We start from the raw sequence: 20,063 nt of genomic DNA, 5'->3' as shown, positions 1-20,063 counted from the left end.
CTATGCTCCTCTGACAGGTGTTAATAGCTGCAGAGAGAAAAAAATAAATAGCAAGTATAGCACTTAAATAGCCTACAGACATATATTTTAGAGCAATAGATGAAAGGCCAATAATTTTGCCACTAAGTTGATCCTGCCTCAACAGCCCGGTCTCTCACTGTCCAAGGTTGCAGAGGACTTTCAACCTTCACTGAGATGAATTGTGTAACATCAAAGTTTAAATGGCCGATATTCCCATAGAATTGTACATATAACCAAATATGAAATATATTGCATGACAGATGTTAAAGTGAAGGGCTATATTCATGTGGTTTCTATCTTCAGTCAGGTCCGTCATCAAATTAAATATAACAGATTTTTCATTCAGCTGTCTCCGCTGTCAGCAGACTCATGCGGCGTTTACTGACTCGCGGAAGTGCGTCACGAATCCTCCTCATGTGACTGCTCTGAGACAGTGGGAGGGGACTTGCGCTTGTCTTTGAACGTGGTTCGACTATTTCAGTCAGTGTGATTGTGGCTCCTTACCGGCTCTTTCATACCTTGACCTTCCGGAATCCCCAGCATCGGTCAACTAGTTAAACCATGAAGATCTGGACATCAGAGCACATATTCAAGTACGTAGTCTGCTTAGGTCGATAACTTGTTTTGTATTCCGGCGATGTGTTTAGAGAAGGTCCGCCTGTCAGAGCTTCGCTGTCTAATTCAGTAAGGTTAACGCCAGCTGGCGTCGCACTTAATCTGGTGAACAATATATACATAATGTATGACAGAAAACTTTAACCAGAGAAAGCTGCCAACTGTAATTTTAGTGTTACTAGCTAGGATGCTAGTGATACTAGCTAATAACGTTACATGGTAAGATTTCCTCCGTGAAACGCCAGTCGCTGCCTTATATTGTAATGATTAGCACACTGCAAGAAGCACTGCAGACATAGAAGAAGTACATATTTTAAAAATGAACCTTAATGCGTAGGTGAGTACAAGACCGCCAGTGTGTAGTTGCTGTAAAAAGCTGTCACATTGCATAACCAGCCGGTTAGGCCCTGCCCCCCGCGCGCAACCTTTCCCCCACATTTTACGGCGTCTGCCCTACGTCAGTGGACTCCGCCGCGCGTTCACGTGTCTCCGTGGCAACCGTCCACCGCTCGGCTACGTTCGCCTTGCATTTCCATTCGGAAGACCGCCATCTTTACTCCTCAGTGCGGCTGAGTCAGTAACGTTAGCCTGATATCAGTGAGAATGAATGACATGTCGTTTGAGTTCGTTCACGCATTCGCACTAGAAAGAAACGTAAAATTTAAATTGGCTAAAAAATGGCTCCATTAATTTCGCTTTGTGTCACCACCTCATCTTGAGCTGAATAAAAAAATAGTAAAAACATGACCCCAGTAAGTGGTATGCTATTATTTTATATATTAATGGAATACTACCACTAAAGTATGAATATTTAAGTAGCATTTTACTGTTGTAGTTGTCAAAGTGGAGCTTCACTAGTTTATATACATATATAGTTTATATAGGACAGTTTGATCTGTAACAATGCATCATATTTTAGAAAATGGTTGTAGTTGTATGTAACATTTTTATTTGGTAAAGTAACTACAGCTGTCAAATAAATGTAATAGAGTAAAAAGTACAGTAATTCCCTCTGAAATGTGGTGAAGAAGTTCAAAGCTCGATGAGAGGGAAATACTCAAGTAAAGGACAAATACTTTAAAATTGTACTGAACTACAGTACTTCAGGAGATGTACGTAGTTACATTCCATCACTTCACAAATGCAATTTGTTGTATGTAAGAGCATAGCAGATATGTTTTCATCATAAAAATACAAAAAGTAAGTTCAGCTGAATGTCAGTTTTTTGTTTTTACTTTTGTCTCAATATTGTAAAGAAAGCATGATTTAATCCTAAAGACATATTTACAGAAGTTGCACCTGACTGTCAGGTCATCAGTTAGTCAGCGTGTGCATGCGTATGAGTTTTTATCGCAATGTTTGAATAATATTTTTGTTTGTTGGCCTTCCATCAACAGCCATCCTTGGGAGACGGTGACCAAGGCTGCTATGCAGAAGTACCCCAACCCCATGAACCCCAGTGTGATTGGAGTGGATGTTTTGGACAGGAACATCGACAAACAGGGACGCCTCCACAGTAAAAGACTGCTCAGCACAGAGTGGGGTCTTCCATCCATAGTGAAATCTGTGAGTTTCAAAATCCAGACTGTGTCAGCACTATTGGTCTGTAGTCTACCATCTCTGTCAAAAGATTTGCTGCAGCAAGCTTGTAGTTGACCTTTGGTCATATTTAAAATGTGCACATGTGACTCTGAATGGAGAGACACATGACCTGAGGTGCAAGTTCATGCTCGTGGTGTGGGTGCTACTCTTTGACGTTTAATCAATGCACTATGGTGGAAAACACACAACCTCATATTTAGCTGATAAAATTGCTTTAAGTCAAACTATAAAACATGGCTCATTAATCCAGCAATAGGTTGAGTCAGGTAGGCACCGGAGATAAGTTAATGCTTTCCAGCCAGCGAGCATGACCTTAACCCCACTAGGCTATTTCTGTCCAGGGGTAGTAGCAGCAGAGGTGGTTGCTGACTGGTGCCCAGGCGGGTTTATGGCTGTGTGCCAGAGTTCGTGTTGTTCAGAACACGGTAGTCCCATTTCTGTCATGGCTGAGATGTAACCCATGACAGCATGTGATGTAACTTTCCATCTCTGTTGGCTCGGTTGAAACTAGAGGGCACTAGAATGCAAAGCAGTGACGGAGGCGGCCTCTGGATTTCTGCAGCATGCCATTTGAACTCGTCCCCTGTTTCTTTGACTGTCTGTACTCAGTAATGATAAAGCTAAAGAGAGATAATATCCTGCTTCTCAGTCATGTTTCAGCCTGTGTAAACATTGGCCAATCAGCTGCTGCTCTCGAGCACTGACCTTTGCTTAGATGTCTGAGGACGGGGTTGTAGGCAGTGACGACGTCTATGAATAGCCCCTTTAATTCCAAGGGCGGTCTATGACATAGATTGTGCCAGTGATTGATAGCATATTAAGGTAACCCTTAATCAGATTGTCTCAAAGCAAATCACTCCTGAGCCTCAGTCTGCACGTGTAAACTGGCTGTATCATGAAGACGTCTTCCTCTTGATTTACCTAGAAGCTTTGTGTACATTTGGGGAAGCCAAACTACCGAGGTAGCAAAAATAAATTAATGAAAAGTAAATCCATCAATAATTAAAGGCACCATTTGAATGGTGAAAGTAACACCAGCAAAAAAAACAAAAAAAAACTGTTTCAGTTGCTTATTTCAGTTTGCAGTAAAGCGTGTTTCTGTCTTTGCCATCAGATCATTGGTAACGCGCGGACATACACGTATGTTCAGGAGCACTCGGTTGTGGATCCCAAAGAGAAGATCTTCGAACTTCAGTCCTCAAATGTGAGTACTCGTGACGTAACAGCTGCTCTTTTGGTTTCTGCATGAGACAGTTATTAAGAGAGCACATTTTTACCTGCTTTTATTAGCAGGACATTTTCTTATGAAACCCACTCATCTGTTTCCAAAACATTCTACTTTGTATGTGTCAACCCAAAACAACCATATGCCATCTAGATCCACTTTTCATGACTTCCAGTTGTCTGAACACTGAGGCTTAACGTGCTAAACGCTGGAATGAGGTCTTGCTTGTTCCACAGATTGATGGCCCACATTTAAACAATGAACTTTCATAATGCTGCATTCACTTGCTCTCACTGCAGCCTGTGATACAAGACATTCTTAACATTAATTATCTCTTGTGATATTTCCTCTCCAGATCACTTTCACAAACATGGTGTCTGTGGACGAAAGGCTAACATACAAACCGCACCCTGAGGATCAAGAGAAGTAAGTTTTACATACAGCGGAAGGGATTTTTGAATAACTTGATATTCATTTCTCAAGCATTCAGGTCTTTTGACAATTGTTTTTTTTTTTTTTTGAACCCTTTTCAACTCTAGAACAATACTGACTCAGGAGGCGATCATCTCTGTGAAAGGAGTCAGTCTCAGCAGTTACTTGGAGGGAGTTATGGCCAGCACCATCTCTACTAACGCTGGAAAGGTAAGAGATGCCTCAGAACTGGCCGTCAAACAAGACCCAAAACATTTGTCAGGTTGATTTCTGGCGATTCCCAACCTGACAAATTTTAAACGAAACATCTCGGCTGAATGTTCTTTGCTTTTGTACATACATTTATTTGTTGTGTCAGGACATTCGTAATCATATCCCTGCCCAGTCATCAAATGTGGCTCATGATATTGCCTGTTTTTCTACTACATATATAATAATAAAAGTGCTGTAGACTATTTCAGTGATCCCCAACCCTTTTTTAGGTGGTGATCTCTTAAAATGAAGCAATGTTTGCTCCTTTAGTGGGAATATGAGTTGTGCAGACAAAGAGTAACTTATCAGTCCCTGAAACTATGAAAAGTATCCAGTATTTCACAAGGAAAAAGTCAGGAAAAAAATAAACATCATTTTGTAGAATGGAAATATTTTTTTCTTTGAGTTTACTTAAACAAATGCATATGGTGTTCGACTATCCGACTTGCTATCACGCATGCATTACATGCAAAAGGTTTTTTGTTTCCATTGTTCCAAAAAAGACAGTTTTCCTACTAATCTGTTTACACAGCTAATGAATTTGAATGTTCCACTAATAATCCAGTTTACAGTCAGCTGTGCATACTCCAATTAGCAAACACAGCCGCCTTCTTTTATTTGTTCAGCCTACTTCTTAAAAAGGTCAGCGTTGAAATATTTGTTAGTATCCAAGTTTTCCATAATCTCTGAAAATAGGTCAGAAATACGGATTTTACCTTAGAGCACGCGTCTCAATCTCAGCTGTTGGCTTGGCGATGCACAGAGCTGAATGTGTCGTAAACTAATGTCAAAACCTCAACTGAGACAAATATCCTGTGTGCACTCTATCAATCAGTGTTTTTGGGACCTCCGCTTTAACAAGACACTCTGTACCAGGCATCATGTAACAAGCCCGAATATAAACAGGCATCATGTAACAAGCCTGAATATAAACTCTATTTTACTATTGAGGGATCAAGGAACGTACTGTACGCCCTGAGAAGCAAACTGTGAGAGTGTTTGAGAGACGAGTTCAGATCCTGGATTCTTCTTTCATCTCCAGACATCTGGACAGTTACTACATGACGTGGGCGAGCTTGTCTCATTGTCATTTCGGAAAGTGCTTTGTTTGAAACGTGCGGACCTCTTAGCCCTTAAGTTATGCTGTGGCCACTCAACCTTATGTTTGGACCCCTTGGAAGGCTTCTGACCCCGAAGCTGGGAACCACCGTTCTCTTTCAACGGCAGCAGATGATTGTTGTCCTTCCTTCAGTTCAGCTTGATGTAATTCTCTTCACATTCCCTCCTAATGCTTTACGTTTGTTCTCGATCAGGGCCGTGAAGCCATGGAGTGGGTGATCAGGCGATTGAATGCAGAAATCGAGGAGCTGGCGGCCACAGCACGCGGGACCATGCGTACGCCCATGGCTGCTGCGGTCACTGAGAAATGACACCAGCCTCTCTTTTCCAGCAGAGTCTGAGAGGAACTGAACGCCGGTACAACCTACAACCAGCCTCCCTTTATGATGCTGTGGTGCTGTTTTGGTGCTCTGGGGCTTTTGTATTATCAAAGGGCATAATTCATCATATACTTTACTATCTACATTAGATATGTTTTCAACACCAAGCAGTAACATAAAGGGATTCTGTGGAGAGTTTTCAGGGGACTCTGCCAGTGACGGCAGTGATGAGAGACTTGGGGAAGAAAAGTGGGTGGCACATTCAGGGACAAAACTACAGTTATCTGTGTGTTTGGAATGATGTAGCATTGGCAAAGAGGCGTTGGATGAACTGACATCACAAGAAAAGTGCCAAAGCAGACACACAGCTTTATATACAGGTCCTTAAAAAAAAACCTTTGCCAGACCTCAGAAAGCCAGCAAGGTGTGAACTCTGTGTTTAAGCGAGACCGTTATAGTGATGTGTATAGACATGGTTGTGATATGATGGCAGAAAACGGTGCCTTTTGAGGCAGGGGTCCAGTGCAGTGCATACGAAGGGTACGTAGAAGTGGTTTCAGGTGTCAAAGAGTAAATGGTTGCTTTTAAACAGCCATCAACAGTAACGCTATGAAATGTATTGCTGTCAGGTTTATTTTATAATGGGGCCGTCTCCTCAACCATGTTTTCTTGCGGGACCTCTAATAACATAACACTTTGTGCCAGGCAACATATGTTAGCCTGAATATGAACTGCATTTTGTTATTATGTGATAACTAATATTGTTATTAAGGTATTTAAGTAAAATGAAGGGATCAAGATAATTGCCATATTTATATTCAGTAGAAAACCTTCTCAAATGCAGCATTCGTATAACTTGGATTGTAAATCTGGTGTGTAGAGATGAGCAGAACCGTACAAACTTTTAGTTACACTGTGTACTCGACACGTTTGCTGATCTCAAACAGTTTTATCAACGCGCACAAGACTACCGTTCCCCAGTTAAAACAGTCCTCATAGCATGTCCTCTCAGTGCAAAGGCTGAGACCTTTGCATCGACTTCTATTTGCACTTAAAAATAATACTTTAACAAAGAAAAGCTGCTACTCAATCTGAGGGTGCTGGTAAACTGTGAATATTTTGGTTTCACTGTTTGAGAGATTAAGTGGTTACAATTTTCATTTGAGAAGGTCTTCATGTAACACAGTGGTGATGGTGAAGGCTGTAGTTTCTTTTAATATATATTTTTTTGTACTTGTAACATGAATATTTATTTAGAGAAGTGGCTGGTTATGAAGTAGTCAATTGTAATATCATATACTTAGTTAGAAATTGTAATTTGTGCATTTTGTGCCTGGGGAAAAAAAAGTTTCACCAACTGCAGAATGTGACTGTAAAATAAAGTATTTTTACCTGTTTGACAGAACTTTTTGCCAATACTTTTTTAAATGAAAAAAGGTTGTGGGTTGCTGTTAAAATGGGAATCAAATGTGTTCAGAAAAATAAATGTTCTGTTTTTGAGTTAGCACTCAATATAAGTTAGACAATATTTAACATGTAGTGGACATTGATGCAAACTGTTGTTTTGAGGAGCAACATGGACTGAGTGAAAACGTATATGTCCGGTGTGTGTGATTCTGCTCGATTGCCTTCGGGAGGTTCAGCCAGGAGATGCTCACTGAATGCATTCCAGATGTCACTGGTAGCTAAAGGGGTCTACACACTGAAACACGGACAGCAGTTGTGAGCCGATAGAAGTGCATTCCTCTAACGCTGGTCATGCCTTGATGCTGCATGTTTGAAATGTAGGAGCCGCATGCTGCCACGCTGTGGCCAAATGCTTGATTTGCAATGTCATATTGAGCTGTAGTTATTTCACTTTAAGGAAAAGGTCAAGTCTTGCTTTGACAGAAGTTTAATGTTTAGGGCGAAATGTGTGATGTGAATGATAGAAAATAAAGTTATTTCAATTATTATCTGTGATATCTGTGCCGTTCTCGTTTCTTTATGTCTATGTAGATGGCAGGGGTGTTAAGTGCATTTTGTCTGTTATGACTGTCTTTTTTAGCTTGTCAACATGGGTGTGTTTTTCAAGATTAGCAAATAAATACATGTTATAGTCTCATGATGCAAAGACTGCATGTTCAATGTCTTGGTTATCCCAATTAAAGACCATACAAATATCACTATAGCAGATGGGCACAACAGCTTTCTATCAAAACAAAAATATAATATCACCAGTAAAGGTAAAAATAGTATGTTTATGATAGCATCTTTAACTCCTCACATAATACAAGAAGTGCAATTTCACCTAGTATGTCAATACGACCTAGACTATAATTTGTTGTTGAATTATTAAAATCTTTATTCAGAAAGTTAAGATACTGTGGGTATTGGATCATAAATGTATAAATACCCTCTCAAATATATTTCAAATTTTCTACAATCCCACAGGAAAGCCGACATAGTCGATGAGGTAGAGATACGTTTCTTCCACTGACAGTAGCAATAACAGAGCAACGCAGTCACAACATATCACATAAATACATACATGCTTATGTAGCCACGAGGAAGCTGTAGGTGGACAATCATCTGTCCAACAGAATCAGATGAGTCTGTGTCCTGGTTCATTCAGGTGAGGCCTGTGGTAGCCTGCCCAAAACGTTGACCTCCTAAACTGTCAGAGTCCAGGCCTTGACTCGCAGTTTTTAGCTCAGTTCTGATGAGCTTGATCGAATAGTTATAAATGGTTATAGTTTGTTGCTGCTTAGAATAATCATATCAGAAATGCTTGTCTCTCCATTTCAGCTGTGATTGGTGTATTTACCCTTCTCTATATGCTTGCATGTCTTTTTATTCGACTCTGATATATGCAGAATCAACCGATTGTATTGTTGATTTGATTTCATCTTAAAGACCAGAGAGCTCAGTGATGCTGCTGCTGCCCCCTGCTGCTCTGGAGAATTCCCTATGACGTCATTCACACCAACCAATGATGAGCGAGTACAGAGCATTCCCCCAGCCAATCGGAGCCTGTGGTGTATTTAAAGGTTTTAAACAGAGGGACGTTTGAAATCAAATCAGCAGTGAGTAGGGCAAGTGTTAGCGTGCCACATTTGGGGTGGATTTCGCACATTATAGTTTGCTTTGATTGTTATTTATCCGCAGTAACCTTTTCACAGCACCGAAGCGGCTTTTGAAAGAAGTTCAACTGTAATTGCGTTGTTAGAAAATCAATGTCGCTGTAACAGTAGACATTTTTGTAGACGCAAACGGATCTCTTCAACTGGTCGACGGATGCTAGCTGCTAGCTAGCGAGCAAGCTACCTGCTTGAGAGCTACTCTGGGTTTAAATTCAGGATTAATTATCGGTCAGTGGTTGCTCTCGGTCATTGTGCAATAACATATTTAGGTAAGTTATCTATTGTCAACATTATTATGCTGCGTGTGCTAGTTTGTCATGGATAATGGTACCAAAATGCTAACGTTAGCTCTGAAGTTAACGTTCCTGTCTAACACACAGTACTGTTAGCCACGCGACGGAGATAATGAACGTTTATTCTCCTTTTAAGACTGGCGTAGTGTAGTTTTTAATATATCTTACTCAGTTACTTCATCGATACCTGCTATAAAATGTACAAGGGAGCAATGATATGTTATACTGTGAGTTCTGTGGCGGTAACGCTACTGTTCATGTAGCCAGAGAAAATAAACCTAAAGTGGACGTTACTGATCCCATAACGGGGAAATTAAGTCGGTACAGCCAGCAAGTATTACAAAAGCAGAAACAGTGACACAAAACAGTCAAGAGAAAAAAGTATACAGGAACATACAGAATAGAGAAACAACTGTGTATATGTACATTATGTACATATTATAAAAATACTAAATGCCAAAGATCCTACTGCCCATAAAGAGTACTATTGCCAATATTCTTACTAGAAAAACTACTAATGTCCTATGTTGTATTGCACTGGAGAAATACTCAGTCTATGTTTTTCACATTTATAGTTCCATCCTATTTCATGTTGATCAGAAATTAAAGAAGCTTCATCTTTTCTCAGGATATGGACTCTGCTGCCAAGCTCAAGCAGACAAAGGACCTGAAACTTCAAAGGCCTGAAGTGAAGGTAAGTAAAACTGACAAACATAAAATCACTGCTGTCACAGACTGTGGGTTCACTTTTTCTGACATTTTGTCATTGTATTTTGATGCAGATGTGTTTAGCTTTCAACATCAGTTTACTTGTTGTGAACACTTTCCCCACTCCCCGTAGTTGGGATGACAAGGTCAAACTGTGATTAAATCGTGTGACAGATATAGTAATGATGGTTGGACAGTTAATTTTTTGGACTGAAAAAAAAAAAAAAAACAACCCATAGAAAGAACTTTGACGTCTCTGTCAGACCTAAAGATCCTTTAAAGGCCAGTATAATCAATGTTTTTGTTTTTTTTGTTTTTCTTATGATTGCAGTACAACTGTGATGGACCAAAGCGTGTTCCTGTGTCACAACAACCACAGATGGATGTAGGTAAACCAGCACTGCATCAACGTGTGCTAGGTCCGTCAAATGGACCTCAGCGCCTTCAGCGTCCTGTGAGCCATCAGAAACCAGTGTCACACGTCTCTGTTGTCAAGCCCACATACAGTGCTGATCAGAATGTGAACCCAGCTACTCAGAAAGGAAATCCTGCTACTCAGAAAGGAAATCCTACTCCACAGCCCAGGCGTGCTTCCCAGCAAACCCAGCCCAAGACAAATGGGCCCAAGGTGAACCCAGAGCCGGCCAAACCACCATCAGAATCCACAAAGCAGGAGAAGCCACAGAGTAAGCATAATACATAACTGAGCAAAGTAATCAATAGTGTGTTGGTGTGTGTTCTTTGAATACCAAAGTAAATCCTGGTATCTTTTTGTTAGGCAAACCTGCCGAGAATGATCCTGCAAAATCCTCTGCGTCAAGGTATGACTAATAAGTGTGATTCATTAGTACCTTTGGTCAGATTACAGTTTGTCGCTGTTGTTGTCTGTAACTGTGCACATTTCTGCTCACACAGCAAGCGATGGAGCCTGGAAAATTTTGAAATTGGCCGTCCCTTAGGAAAGGGTAAATTTGGCAATGTCTACCTGGCCAGAGAGCGACAGAGCAAGTTCATCTTGGCCCTCAAGGTGCTTTTCAAGAAGCAGCTGGAGAAGGCTGGTGTGGAGCACCAGCTGAGGAGAGAAGTGGAGATCCAATCTCACCTCAGGTAATTCACTGTTCAGATATTATGTAACATCTAATATGAGTCCTGACTGTAGCTTGGGCAACCTGAGGCAGGTGTTTCAACCTAATTTCTCAGGATACTTCTCTCCTATGTTCTGCAGACACCCCAATATCCTGCGACTCTATGGTTACTTCCATGACCCATCTCGTGTGTATCTCATCCTTGAGTTTGCACCCAAAGGTGAACTGTACGGCGAGCTGCAGCGCTGTGGAAGTTTTCCCGAGGACAGAAGTGCCACAGTAAGTCTGCCAATTCAAGACCTTTTTTGAGCAGTTGACACATGTATAATTTTATTCAAAGTGATTATTAGTCTCCTTCTGAGGAGTGAACAAATTCCACAAACGTGGATGATCAGTGTCGTTCCTTAGGTTTACCATTTGAAAATTAACAGGGTGCTGTCAAACAAAATGTGATTCATGCCTTTTTTCTGTGCTGTCTTAGTACATCATGGAGCTGGCAGATGCCCTCAACTATTGCCACTCCAAGAATGTGATCCACAGGGACATCAAACCAGAGAACCTGTTACTTGGGGCCAATGGGGAGCTGAAGATTGCAGATTTTGGCTGGTCTGTTCACACACCTTCCTCCAGGTACGCACATATGCTTTTGTACAAAGTGCACCTTTTTGATTTTAAGCTTTTATTGAAGTATTGTTTGTAGAGCCTTTCAGTAAAACTATGGTATTGTAATGTCTGAAGAGGAATAATGTTTTGGCTTGTTCGCAATTTACTAGTTAGGCTTCACTGTCTGCGTTCAGGTCAGGAATTACTCTTAGTTTTCCTTTCTTGAAGTTTTGGTATAGACTTTTTTTTTTTTTGGGCTCCTCTACATCATTGAGAGCTTACAAACTAATTTTATCCATTTCTCTTTCCTTGTTCAGGAGATCCACTCTGTGTGGAACGCTGGACTACTTGCCCCCGGAGATGATTGAGGGAAAAACTCATGACGAAAAGGTGGACCTGTGGAGTCTGGGCGTCCTTTGCTATGAGTTCCTACTTGGAAGACCCCCCTTTGAATCAAAAAGTCACGAGGAGACCTACCGCAGGATATCGAGGGTGAGCAAAGGATGGGATAGTGTTTCAGAACCGTCACCTTTTCATCCCATTTTGAGTTTGCTGCCATTTTAATTCCTGCTAAATGTTTAATCTTTGTACCATTTTTCTGTCTGTCATCCAGGTGGAGTACACTTACCCTGCACAGGCCAACATCAGCGCTGGAGCAAAAGATTTGGTTGCCAGGCTGCTGAAGCACAACCCTATGCACAGACTGCCCATCCAGGGAGTCCTGTCCCACCCCTGGGTGGTTGAGTCCTCCACCAAGAAGCCCACAACCCTGAAGAACGAGGAGCCCAGCCAGTGAGCCTCTTGGTCCCCCTCCACCCAACAGTTGAGGCCTGTGCATATGAAGGTGGAGTAATACACAACACCAGCGTTACAAGATTATCAAACATGAACAGCAGTGTGCAGCTGATTTCTCAGACTCTGCTCGTACTGCTATGTTGACTACAAAATCACTTGATGTCAGTGTTTTTGTCTGCAGGCATCTTGAGCCACAGGATTACCTTTTTCTTATCTCTTATCTTCTTACCACATTTCCCTGTCTTACCAGTGGCATTCTATTGCCTGTAAATATTTCACTGTTTTTGTGTAATTATGAAATTTTATTGAGCTTTTCTGAAACGCCGTTACTTGAAATAAAAAAGTAAATTATCTTTCGCGGAATATGTCACTTTAGGACAAGCAGTGTGTGTGTGTGTGTTGGGGAGAAGACTTTTTATGTTTCTGTGCATTTCGAGCTTTCGGTTAATTGTCTCAAATACTTTGTGAACAAGACTTTGCACTGAATGTGGATGAGTGAGACCCTCCTGTCGTTGCCCAAGTACTATTTTGTCAGACCAGGAGAGGGCACCAGCACACCACTAGAGTTGAATTGGGAGCATGATGCAGATTTTAGATAGTATTAATTCTACTTACTGTTAATATCTGTTCAGTGCAGTGAATTTCCATCACAATAAAATGTTGGACTGTGAAGAAGTCAGTGTTTTTAATAGGTAAGTGTTTGTTTTTTTTAAATATTTCAGATGATTTGGTAATCCTGCTTAGAAATGGTCGTTACAGAGAGTATAGTAGTCGCCTAACACTTTCAAACAGTTAAAGAAGTAAACTTGTTGCCTTTGAGTTCAGTAAAAGATATAAAGTTATCCACAGACATTCTATCACTCAATTTGCTTTTAAGCAGTGACTCTCTTGGCCGCTAGGTGGCACTAAAGACATAATGTTTAGTGTCAGGGAGATAATTGTAGTAGGAAATATGTCTTATTACTTACGTTAATGCCTTGTCTTAGTTCATAATCTTGTGCGTGATGCTATTTCTGTCTACTTTCATTCGCATGTGTCTATAAATTGTTGGCTTCGATAGAAAATATCTAGTGATATGCCATCGGGGAGCAGAGCAGCATTATTTCAGATGAGCTTTATTATGGATTATTGGACTAAGATGAAGTCAAGGCTGAATTATCTAAAATATTGTGCAGTAACACTCATGCAGCATCACCTGCTCAAAGGTTCTCTGCGCGTGCTTCTCTGTTGGGTGATCGCGTTAGAAATTAAAAAAAAAAAAAAAAAGCAATTTCTAAATTTTATTTTTTCTCTTCTTCCTGTAGTTTGGTTGCACGTGAACTGGCCCTTTCAGATGCTACTTATAAAGTAAATCCGTGCATTCGTATGCACCAGGTAGCTTGATGGTTCAACAGCTGGAGATTAGCCCGGGCAGAGAATAAACGGTTTGTCCAGATGTTTTCTGCGCGGAAAATCAACACAGTGGATGAACAGGTCGACCATAAGGCCTGACGCCTGCAGCAGAAAATCTGTCGAGATGCTCTTCGTTTGAGCGAGCAGCAGCGCGAGGCCCGGTGAACAACATGCACGGATTTTTCTAGATGAAGCACGAGAACACCTCGGTGTAGAGAAAATGATAGTAATTTTAGTCGACAGTGAGCCTTTATCGACCCCCCCCACCCTCTGTCACACCATCACCGAGACACATATTGAATATTTTTTTTTTCTAAGCCACGAGGCCTTTGCAGACTTTACAGGGTCTCAATTAACCTCAATTTCAATTTATAAATAAATAAATAAATAAATATGAATCGACTATTTCCTCCATTTTCTGTCTTTTATTATAGAGAGAGAAAAAATACATGTTCTGACCGTTTTTCGTTTTACATAAAACCACACACATTTTTACAATATAATTTCACTTATTTCTTTATTCTTTAATATTAATTTCACGATATATGATGACGACTTTGAGATATACATTCCATCTTTTTGAAACCACAATAACACACTACACATACGGTTTTATAACATTTCCACAGGACCCATTGGATTGCACAGAATGAAAAATGTCTGTATGCACATTTTCCTCTTAAATGATCTTTTTTTTTTTTTTTTAGGTTTTCAGACACCGAATTTTCCAGACTTCAATTTTCAGAACAGGCCATGTAATTGTAATGAAAAGCATTATGGTAAATTGAGTGTGCAGGATTTCAATTTGGGGTCCCCATCTAGATGAAATTTGGGCTAGGATGTGGGGTTTTCACCAGAATTTAGTTATTGCCGATTTAAAAGCTCAGTAAAACAAATTTCTAATGTTGGAAAGAATATCAAAGCATTAACACTTTCACGCAGGAGAATCGAAATTTGCAGGATTTGTATTTAATTTCCACTTCCCAGCTTCATTTTGTTTTGTGTGTCTGAAATATCATACATTCAATGCATAGTTTGTATAGCTGCTGTGTACTTTGATAATTTGCATTTCCAGTATTTAAACTGCTCCGGGAAGGTCCAATTTCCTCATGTCTGACGAAACAGATTTCTAGATGTGTTTCTACTGCTGGTTATTGCCATTGTGTTATTTTTCCGTCTTGTGCGTCCGCGGGCTTTTTCTGCATTTAACACCACATTCATTGCCCATAACCATATTGCAAATTACCAATAGATGAAAGTGGCATTTCTTAATTTTTTTCCTTTAAAATAAACTTATCTTAATCAGCATTAAGTCACATTATGCCGTCGAATAGCTGTCCATCACAAACTGGAGCGTTACATGAAGTGAAGTCTCATGTGGGGAAGCACCACAAGAGCGACGAAAAGACAGACTGCCCTTTTTGCAATTTTGTTTAAGGTCAATATTGTAAACGTTCACTCCACTGGAAAATATGTATATGTACGTTTGTTCGCATATTTATACAACATGTACTGTCCATATAGTGTATTGTGGATGCATTGGATTCCCTCACTGCCGCCGTCTCTATTTCACACACTCTCTCTCTCTCTCTCTCTCTCTCTCTCTCTCTCTCTCTCTCTCTCTCTCTCTTTGTGTGTGTGTGTGTGTGTGTGTGTGTGTGTGTGTGTGTGTGTGTGTGTGTGTGTATGCGCGCAATTTTTCTGAATTGATGCAAGACTGTATGAGTGCGAAAATGTCCGCGTGTGTTCTGCGCGCGCTTTTTACGCATGGACTAAGCAGAGGGGCTGCGCTTGCCGGGAAGTCGTGTGTTTTATTTATTTATTTATTTTTTCACTAAATGGGGATTCGCATTAACACCTACTTCCAGCGATGCATCTACTCTTCTATGTTATATTTGAAAGCCTCTATGAGCCCCTCCATCGAGTGGATAAAACCAGATATGCTGCATATACCTCCTATTACAAAGATGGCGACGTCGAAGAAAACCTGGTGCCAAAGCAGCTTTCTCCATAAAAGCTTGAGGTGGAAGAGACTGGGAAGCAGAAAGCACAGGCCCGCGCCTGTCAGGCTGCCAGTGAGACCCATGAGGAGGGCGAAGTGTGGCACATAGATCGCCATGAGCAAGGTGAACACAACAAGGGTACATCGGAGAGTGAGTCCCCAGGATTTTAGGCGTCCGTCGCCTCCGTAGCAATCTGGAAAGTAGGCACGTCCCCCGTCCTGGAAAAACGATTTCTCTAATACCTCGACGGCGGCGAAAAACGGCAGCGGGTACGACAGCAAAGCTTTGGCCACGAGGAAGATGTTGACGACAGCTCGGATGGTTGGGGGCAGGTTGTCTGTGATGACCTCCTTGGTTTCGTCAGCCCAGGTCAAGTAGGCCACCAGGGCGAACAGGCCCTTGAGGATGCAAGCAGCGATGTGAGTCCAGTTCATCATGCAGTGGAACTCGCTCGGTTTCTGCATGTTCCCCTCCAGGGACGGCAGGAAGATCTGCGAGGTGTAGCTGAACACGATAATCCCAATGGAGATGGGGAACTTCTTGACATCGATGTAAAACTTGACCTTGTCCCAGGCCCAGTCCCTCGCTCTGGAGAGGCAGTAAGCTATCACCAGAATGTTGATGACAAAGTGGGCCATCGTGCACAGAAGGCTGAACTTGGAGACGGCTTTCAGGTTCTTGAGGAAGGCGCAGGGGAGCAGAGCGGCGGTGGCGATGATGGCCCACGACTTCTGGGAAATTGGCATGCTGGGGAAGCTGTTGTACATGAGATTACCGCTGACCACCACATACAGGATGCAAGTCATGACTAGCTCTATGATTTGGGCTACATTCACGATATGGCCACCTAAAGACGGGAATCTGGGCGCGCAGCAGGCGTTGGCAATGTCCACATACGAGTCCCTCACACGGACGAGCTGCCCGTCTTCGTCCTCCTCGTACAGGCAGGAAATGAGGATTTTCCCCGTGTAACAGCACACCACGGCGGCGAAAATAATGAGAAAGAGTCCGAGGTATCCTCCGTGCAGGATGGCGTAGGGCAACCCAAGAACGAACATCCCCTAGAAACATAAAAAGAAGGCAAAGACACATTGTGAAGCGGTTAAATTGATGGAGTTTTTTCACGAAGCATCAAACATTCCCGCTTCCCTGAACACATCATTGTATTGGAGTATTCCGAATCTGGTCTTAACGTGGGCTTTCGGCTGTGCTCGGCCTCACTCTTCAATGGATGCATGTTGTGGGTTTTCCACTTCGCTTTGAGCGCATCCGCCCGCCTCTGACGTCACCACGAGCTGGAGGAGACACACTCTGACGTCACGGTGACTGCCGTGACCACGGCTGTGATAAGGCATGAAAAGGATTGCGTCTAGGGATTTTTGTCGCATAGCCTACACACACAGACTCCACTCTCGAGTAAATCCTCGCACTTTGAGTGATGGTCCGTCTCCTCTCATCAAATCATCACCGCGCTTTGGACAAAATAGGTGCGCGCACAGACGACTCTTTGTGCGTAATTGGATACTAAACGTCTAACAAAAGTCTATATCTTTTCTGCTCCTTATTTATGTCTGCAAATGCAAATGCAAAGACAATATTGGGAAATATTTGACTGATTACACGTTTTATTATGTTGCGTAAATATGTAGGCCTATGTGTCCAGACATCTCAGCCCATTTCCATACATACTTTATAATTATTATCCGTGTCTTTAAATACCCCAAATAATCCAATAGATCCTAAGCAGACTGAAAAAATGGGCTTCGGCTATGTCTGTGCTCAAAATCTACAAAATAATGGCGTTTGTCTCTATAGATTAATGTATCATTGCCATGCGGAGTGTGAGGTGAGCATTTATCAGGACGTGCATCGGTGACACCGGACATCACTATACAGACAAAGAATGTGTGCGTTGAGGAAGAGGAGGGGGCACAGGGCATCAACTACCTCCCATTTTCATCTCATCTTGACGCCTTAGCAGCTCTAAAATCTCTGTATTCCTCCAATAAAAGTACGGTGGAATAAAAATGATTTGTGGGTTCACGAAATCTTCATTTTTTAAGTCAAAGTTATTTAGGGTGAATATTTTTTTTTTTATATCAATAACAGCAACTTGACAAAGTTGCTCCAAAGGGACAGAACAGCTGATTTTTGTTTGGTGTGTGCATATTTTGATCAGCCTTTCAGGCGCTCGCGAGTGTGACTTTATCTGGAATTTCGCAGCTGCTCCGGACGCGACTCAGCCAATTAGAACCGAGCAACGGAACCGCCCGTTTATAATCCGTGAAGCGCGTCTTTACCTGGATGGCGTTCGTGACGTTCCAGCCCGCCTCCCAAGCGGTGATTTTTGGTCTCACTTCAGACAACTCGTTCGGCGAACCTCCGTCTTTGGAGGCTGAGTGCGGTGGACCGGTGCCGTCCCTCTGGTAGTGGCTGTCCCCCTCCAGCACGCTTCCGTCCCCGCTCCCCTCTCCTCCCATCTCATCGGATGTCAAAATGTCCATCTGCATCCCTTGCCGGTGGTCGTAGTCCAGGTCATCGCAGGCGGCGAAGCCCAGAGCCTCCTCGTCGGTGGCGGCCTGGAACCCCATCTTGGCGAACATCCCGCTCACCTTCGCCTGGGATTTGTTGGAAACAGCGGTGGCTGCATTTGACAGTTTATTAGAAATCTTGCTTCTGATTAACGTCGCCATTTTTCGTTCCTCTCCTGGATCTCAGTTGTCTGCAGCTTAATTAGCGTTTTTTCTCCTCCACTCAGTGAAAATTTGAGGCTACTTTGGATGGCAGCTCTTGATTCTCTGCATTAGATAAAGCCACGGGGAAAAGCGCAAGTTTGGTTTCAAGACACCGTCGGTTTTCAGTTGCTATCTCCACTTCTTGCTCAGTGTACGCCTGCTGCTCTTGATTATCCCCAGGTTCATGTCACCTTCAGACGTCGCTGCTCCGTTTCTGCATCTTGGCACTGCGCTCTGATGCTCGACGAGTAGCGCACCTATTCAGTGTCTGAGGCAGTTTGGCGGTGTGCGCAAAAGCTTTACGCACGGAAAAAAGGCGAGCCACAGGTTTCTGTATGGCCTGTAATATCGTTTTCTTGTGGGTTATAAGGTTGCAGGCAGCGTTTCCAAGAGTTGGTTGTCGGTTTTCAGGTGCCTTTACTGATGCCAATGCGGTACCGTGGAGCCCGGGGGGGAGGCAGGGAGGAGACACGTGTCCTCATCAGCCTGCCAATGCGAAGCACGTCTCCAGCCCTTCCAGTGCCCCACCAGGAGAAAACGGGAGAGATTTGCTGCATTTCTAGGGGAGGTGCTTGTAGTACCCCCACCATCCCTTCCCCTACCCATAATCTATAATACCTCATCCTAACATCCAATGACATTCCGGGGGCCTCAAATCTTGCATAACTTTACGCGTATAAAAGGAGGCTGGAATTTGACGAAAACCCAAAACTCTGGACCAGATTATATAATATACAAAACTAGGATTTGTTTTTTTCTTTTTTTTTTTTCTTTTCTTTATTTTTCTAAAGAAATCTACCTTCTTTTCTAACGAGAAGAGGACGTGGAGCATCAAAACAGTACCCCAAGTTGTTTCTGGAATTACACGGATCGGGTTTAAAAACCGTGTTGCGTTTGTTGATGAGGGAAAAATATTGTCGTGAATTTTGTCTTTGCTAAATGATGGTAAGATCTAGAACTTCAGATACATTTTTAATGCAGGTTCTGAAAGTTGTAACCAATCACGTTTTGAGAAATGTAAGCTTAAAGTTTGATCTACTTTTATTCCGCCGGCTCTATTTTCATTCCAGTCTTCATTGAGGACGCTCATTCATTCACTCACTCACTCATTCAGTGACTGATTGTGTCTGTGATGCCTGAGCCGTGGCGGTGTGTCCGTTGAGAAAAATGTACATGCTAAGAGATTGTATTAATTAAAAAAAACAGACAAGACAGTTTTAAAAAGAAATATTGTAACAGAATATTTTTTACAGAAACTACATCCTCATTTGCTCTGCAGTCTGGATGCGTTATGCTTTTATTTGTATTTTCTGGAAGTCGAGATAACTTCCGCTTTTTTCCAAACTAATCAGAAACTAAATATACAGTAAGTAAAAACTTCTGGTTGATATAAAATGAAGCAAAAAAAAAAAAAAAAAAAAAAAAAAAAGAATAAACGGATTGACACTCATCCCTTTTTTACTGTCACATTTTATTTTTTGTTCACACTTCATGGGAAAAAAAAATCCCACTTTAATTCTAGTGATTTTGTTTTCTATGAATGTAGCCAGAGTGATTTAGTAACCGAGGCCCAAAGTGCTGTAAACAGTCTGTTGACATTGCCTTGTCACTTGTACTTTGTGTCCACCATGTTCAATGTTTCCTCAGGCTGCAGTATCAGAGTTCATCAGCAGGGTACAAAACCGCGGCCTTGCTCGGTGCACCAAAATAGCCTGAACTAACATACAGTTTACTGTAACAC

General features: G+C 42.0%; 3 protein-coding genes across 3 annotated transcripts; 2 read left to right on the top strand and 1 right to left on the bottom strand.

The window, feature by feature from the left end:
• The first annotated feature begins 432 nt into the window (after window positions 1–432).
• Window positions 433–7,548, top strand: prelid3b (PRELI domain containing 3). The gene is made up of 6 exons (XM_076740568.1): window positions 433–614; window positions 2,034–2,202; window positions 3,353–3,442; window positions 3,819–3,889; window positions 4,003–4,105; window positions 5,461–7,548. Exons 1-6 carry the CDS (start codon window positions 583–585, stop codon window positions 5,575–5,577), a joined length of 582 nt encoding a protein of 193 aa, XP_076596683.1. The 5' UTR covers window positions 433–582; the 3' UTR covers window positions 5,578–7,548.
• A 1,052-nt stretch (window positions 7,549–8,600) lies between these two features.
• aurka (aurora kinase A) lies at window positions 8,601–12,862 on the top strand. Its single transcript, XM_076748527.1, has 9 exons — window positions 8,601–8,977; window positions 9,630–9,695; window positions 10,041–10,395; window positions 10,488–10,530; window positions 10,625–10,816; window positions 10,935–11,073; window positions 11,276–11,424; window positions 11,715–11,889; window positions 12,011–12,862. Exons 2-9 carry the CDS (start codon window positions 9,633–9,635, stop codon window positions 12,191–12,193), a joined length of 1,299 nt encoding a protein of 432 aa, XP_076604642.1. The 5' UTR covers window positions 8,601–8,977; window positions 9,630–9,632; the 3' UTR covers window positions 12,194–12,862.
• A 1,127-nt stretch (window positions 12,863–13,989) lies between these two features.
• On the bottom strand, window positions 13,990–19,717 carry slc32a1 (solute carrier family 32 member 1). The gene is made up of 2 exons (XM_076740554.1): window positions 17,888–19,717; window positions 13,990–16,648 (listed from the first exon to the last, which is right to left on the bottom strand). Exons 1-2 carry the CDS (start codon window positions 18,278–18,280, stop codon window positions 15,461–15,463), a joined length of 1,581 nt encoding a protein of 526 aa, XP_076596669.1. The 5' UTR covers window positions 18,281–19,717; the 3' UTR covers window positions 13,990–15,460.
• Window positions 19,718–20,063: the final 346 nt, after the last annotated feature.

This window comes from Chaetodon auriga, chromosome 2 (assembly GCF_051107435.1).
Source record: "Chaetodon auriga isolate fChaAug3 chromosome 2, fChaAug3.hap1, whole genome shotgun sequence".
In the NCBI taxonomy this organism is placed as follows: Eukaryota; Metazoa; Chordata; class Actinopteri; order Chaetodontiformes; family Chaetodontidae; genus Chaetodon; species Chaetodon auriga.
Note: the sequence above shows the minus strand (reverse complement) of the source record. Positions and strands in the feature narration are given on the sequence as shown.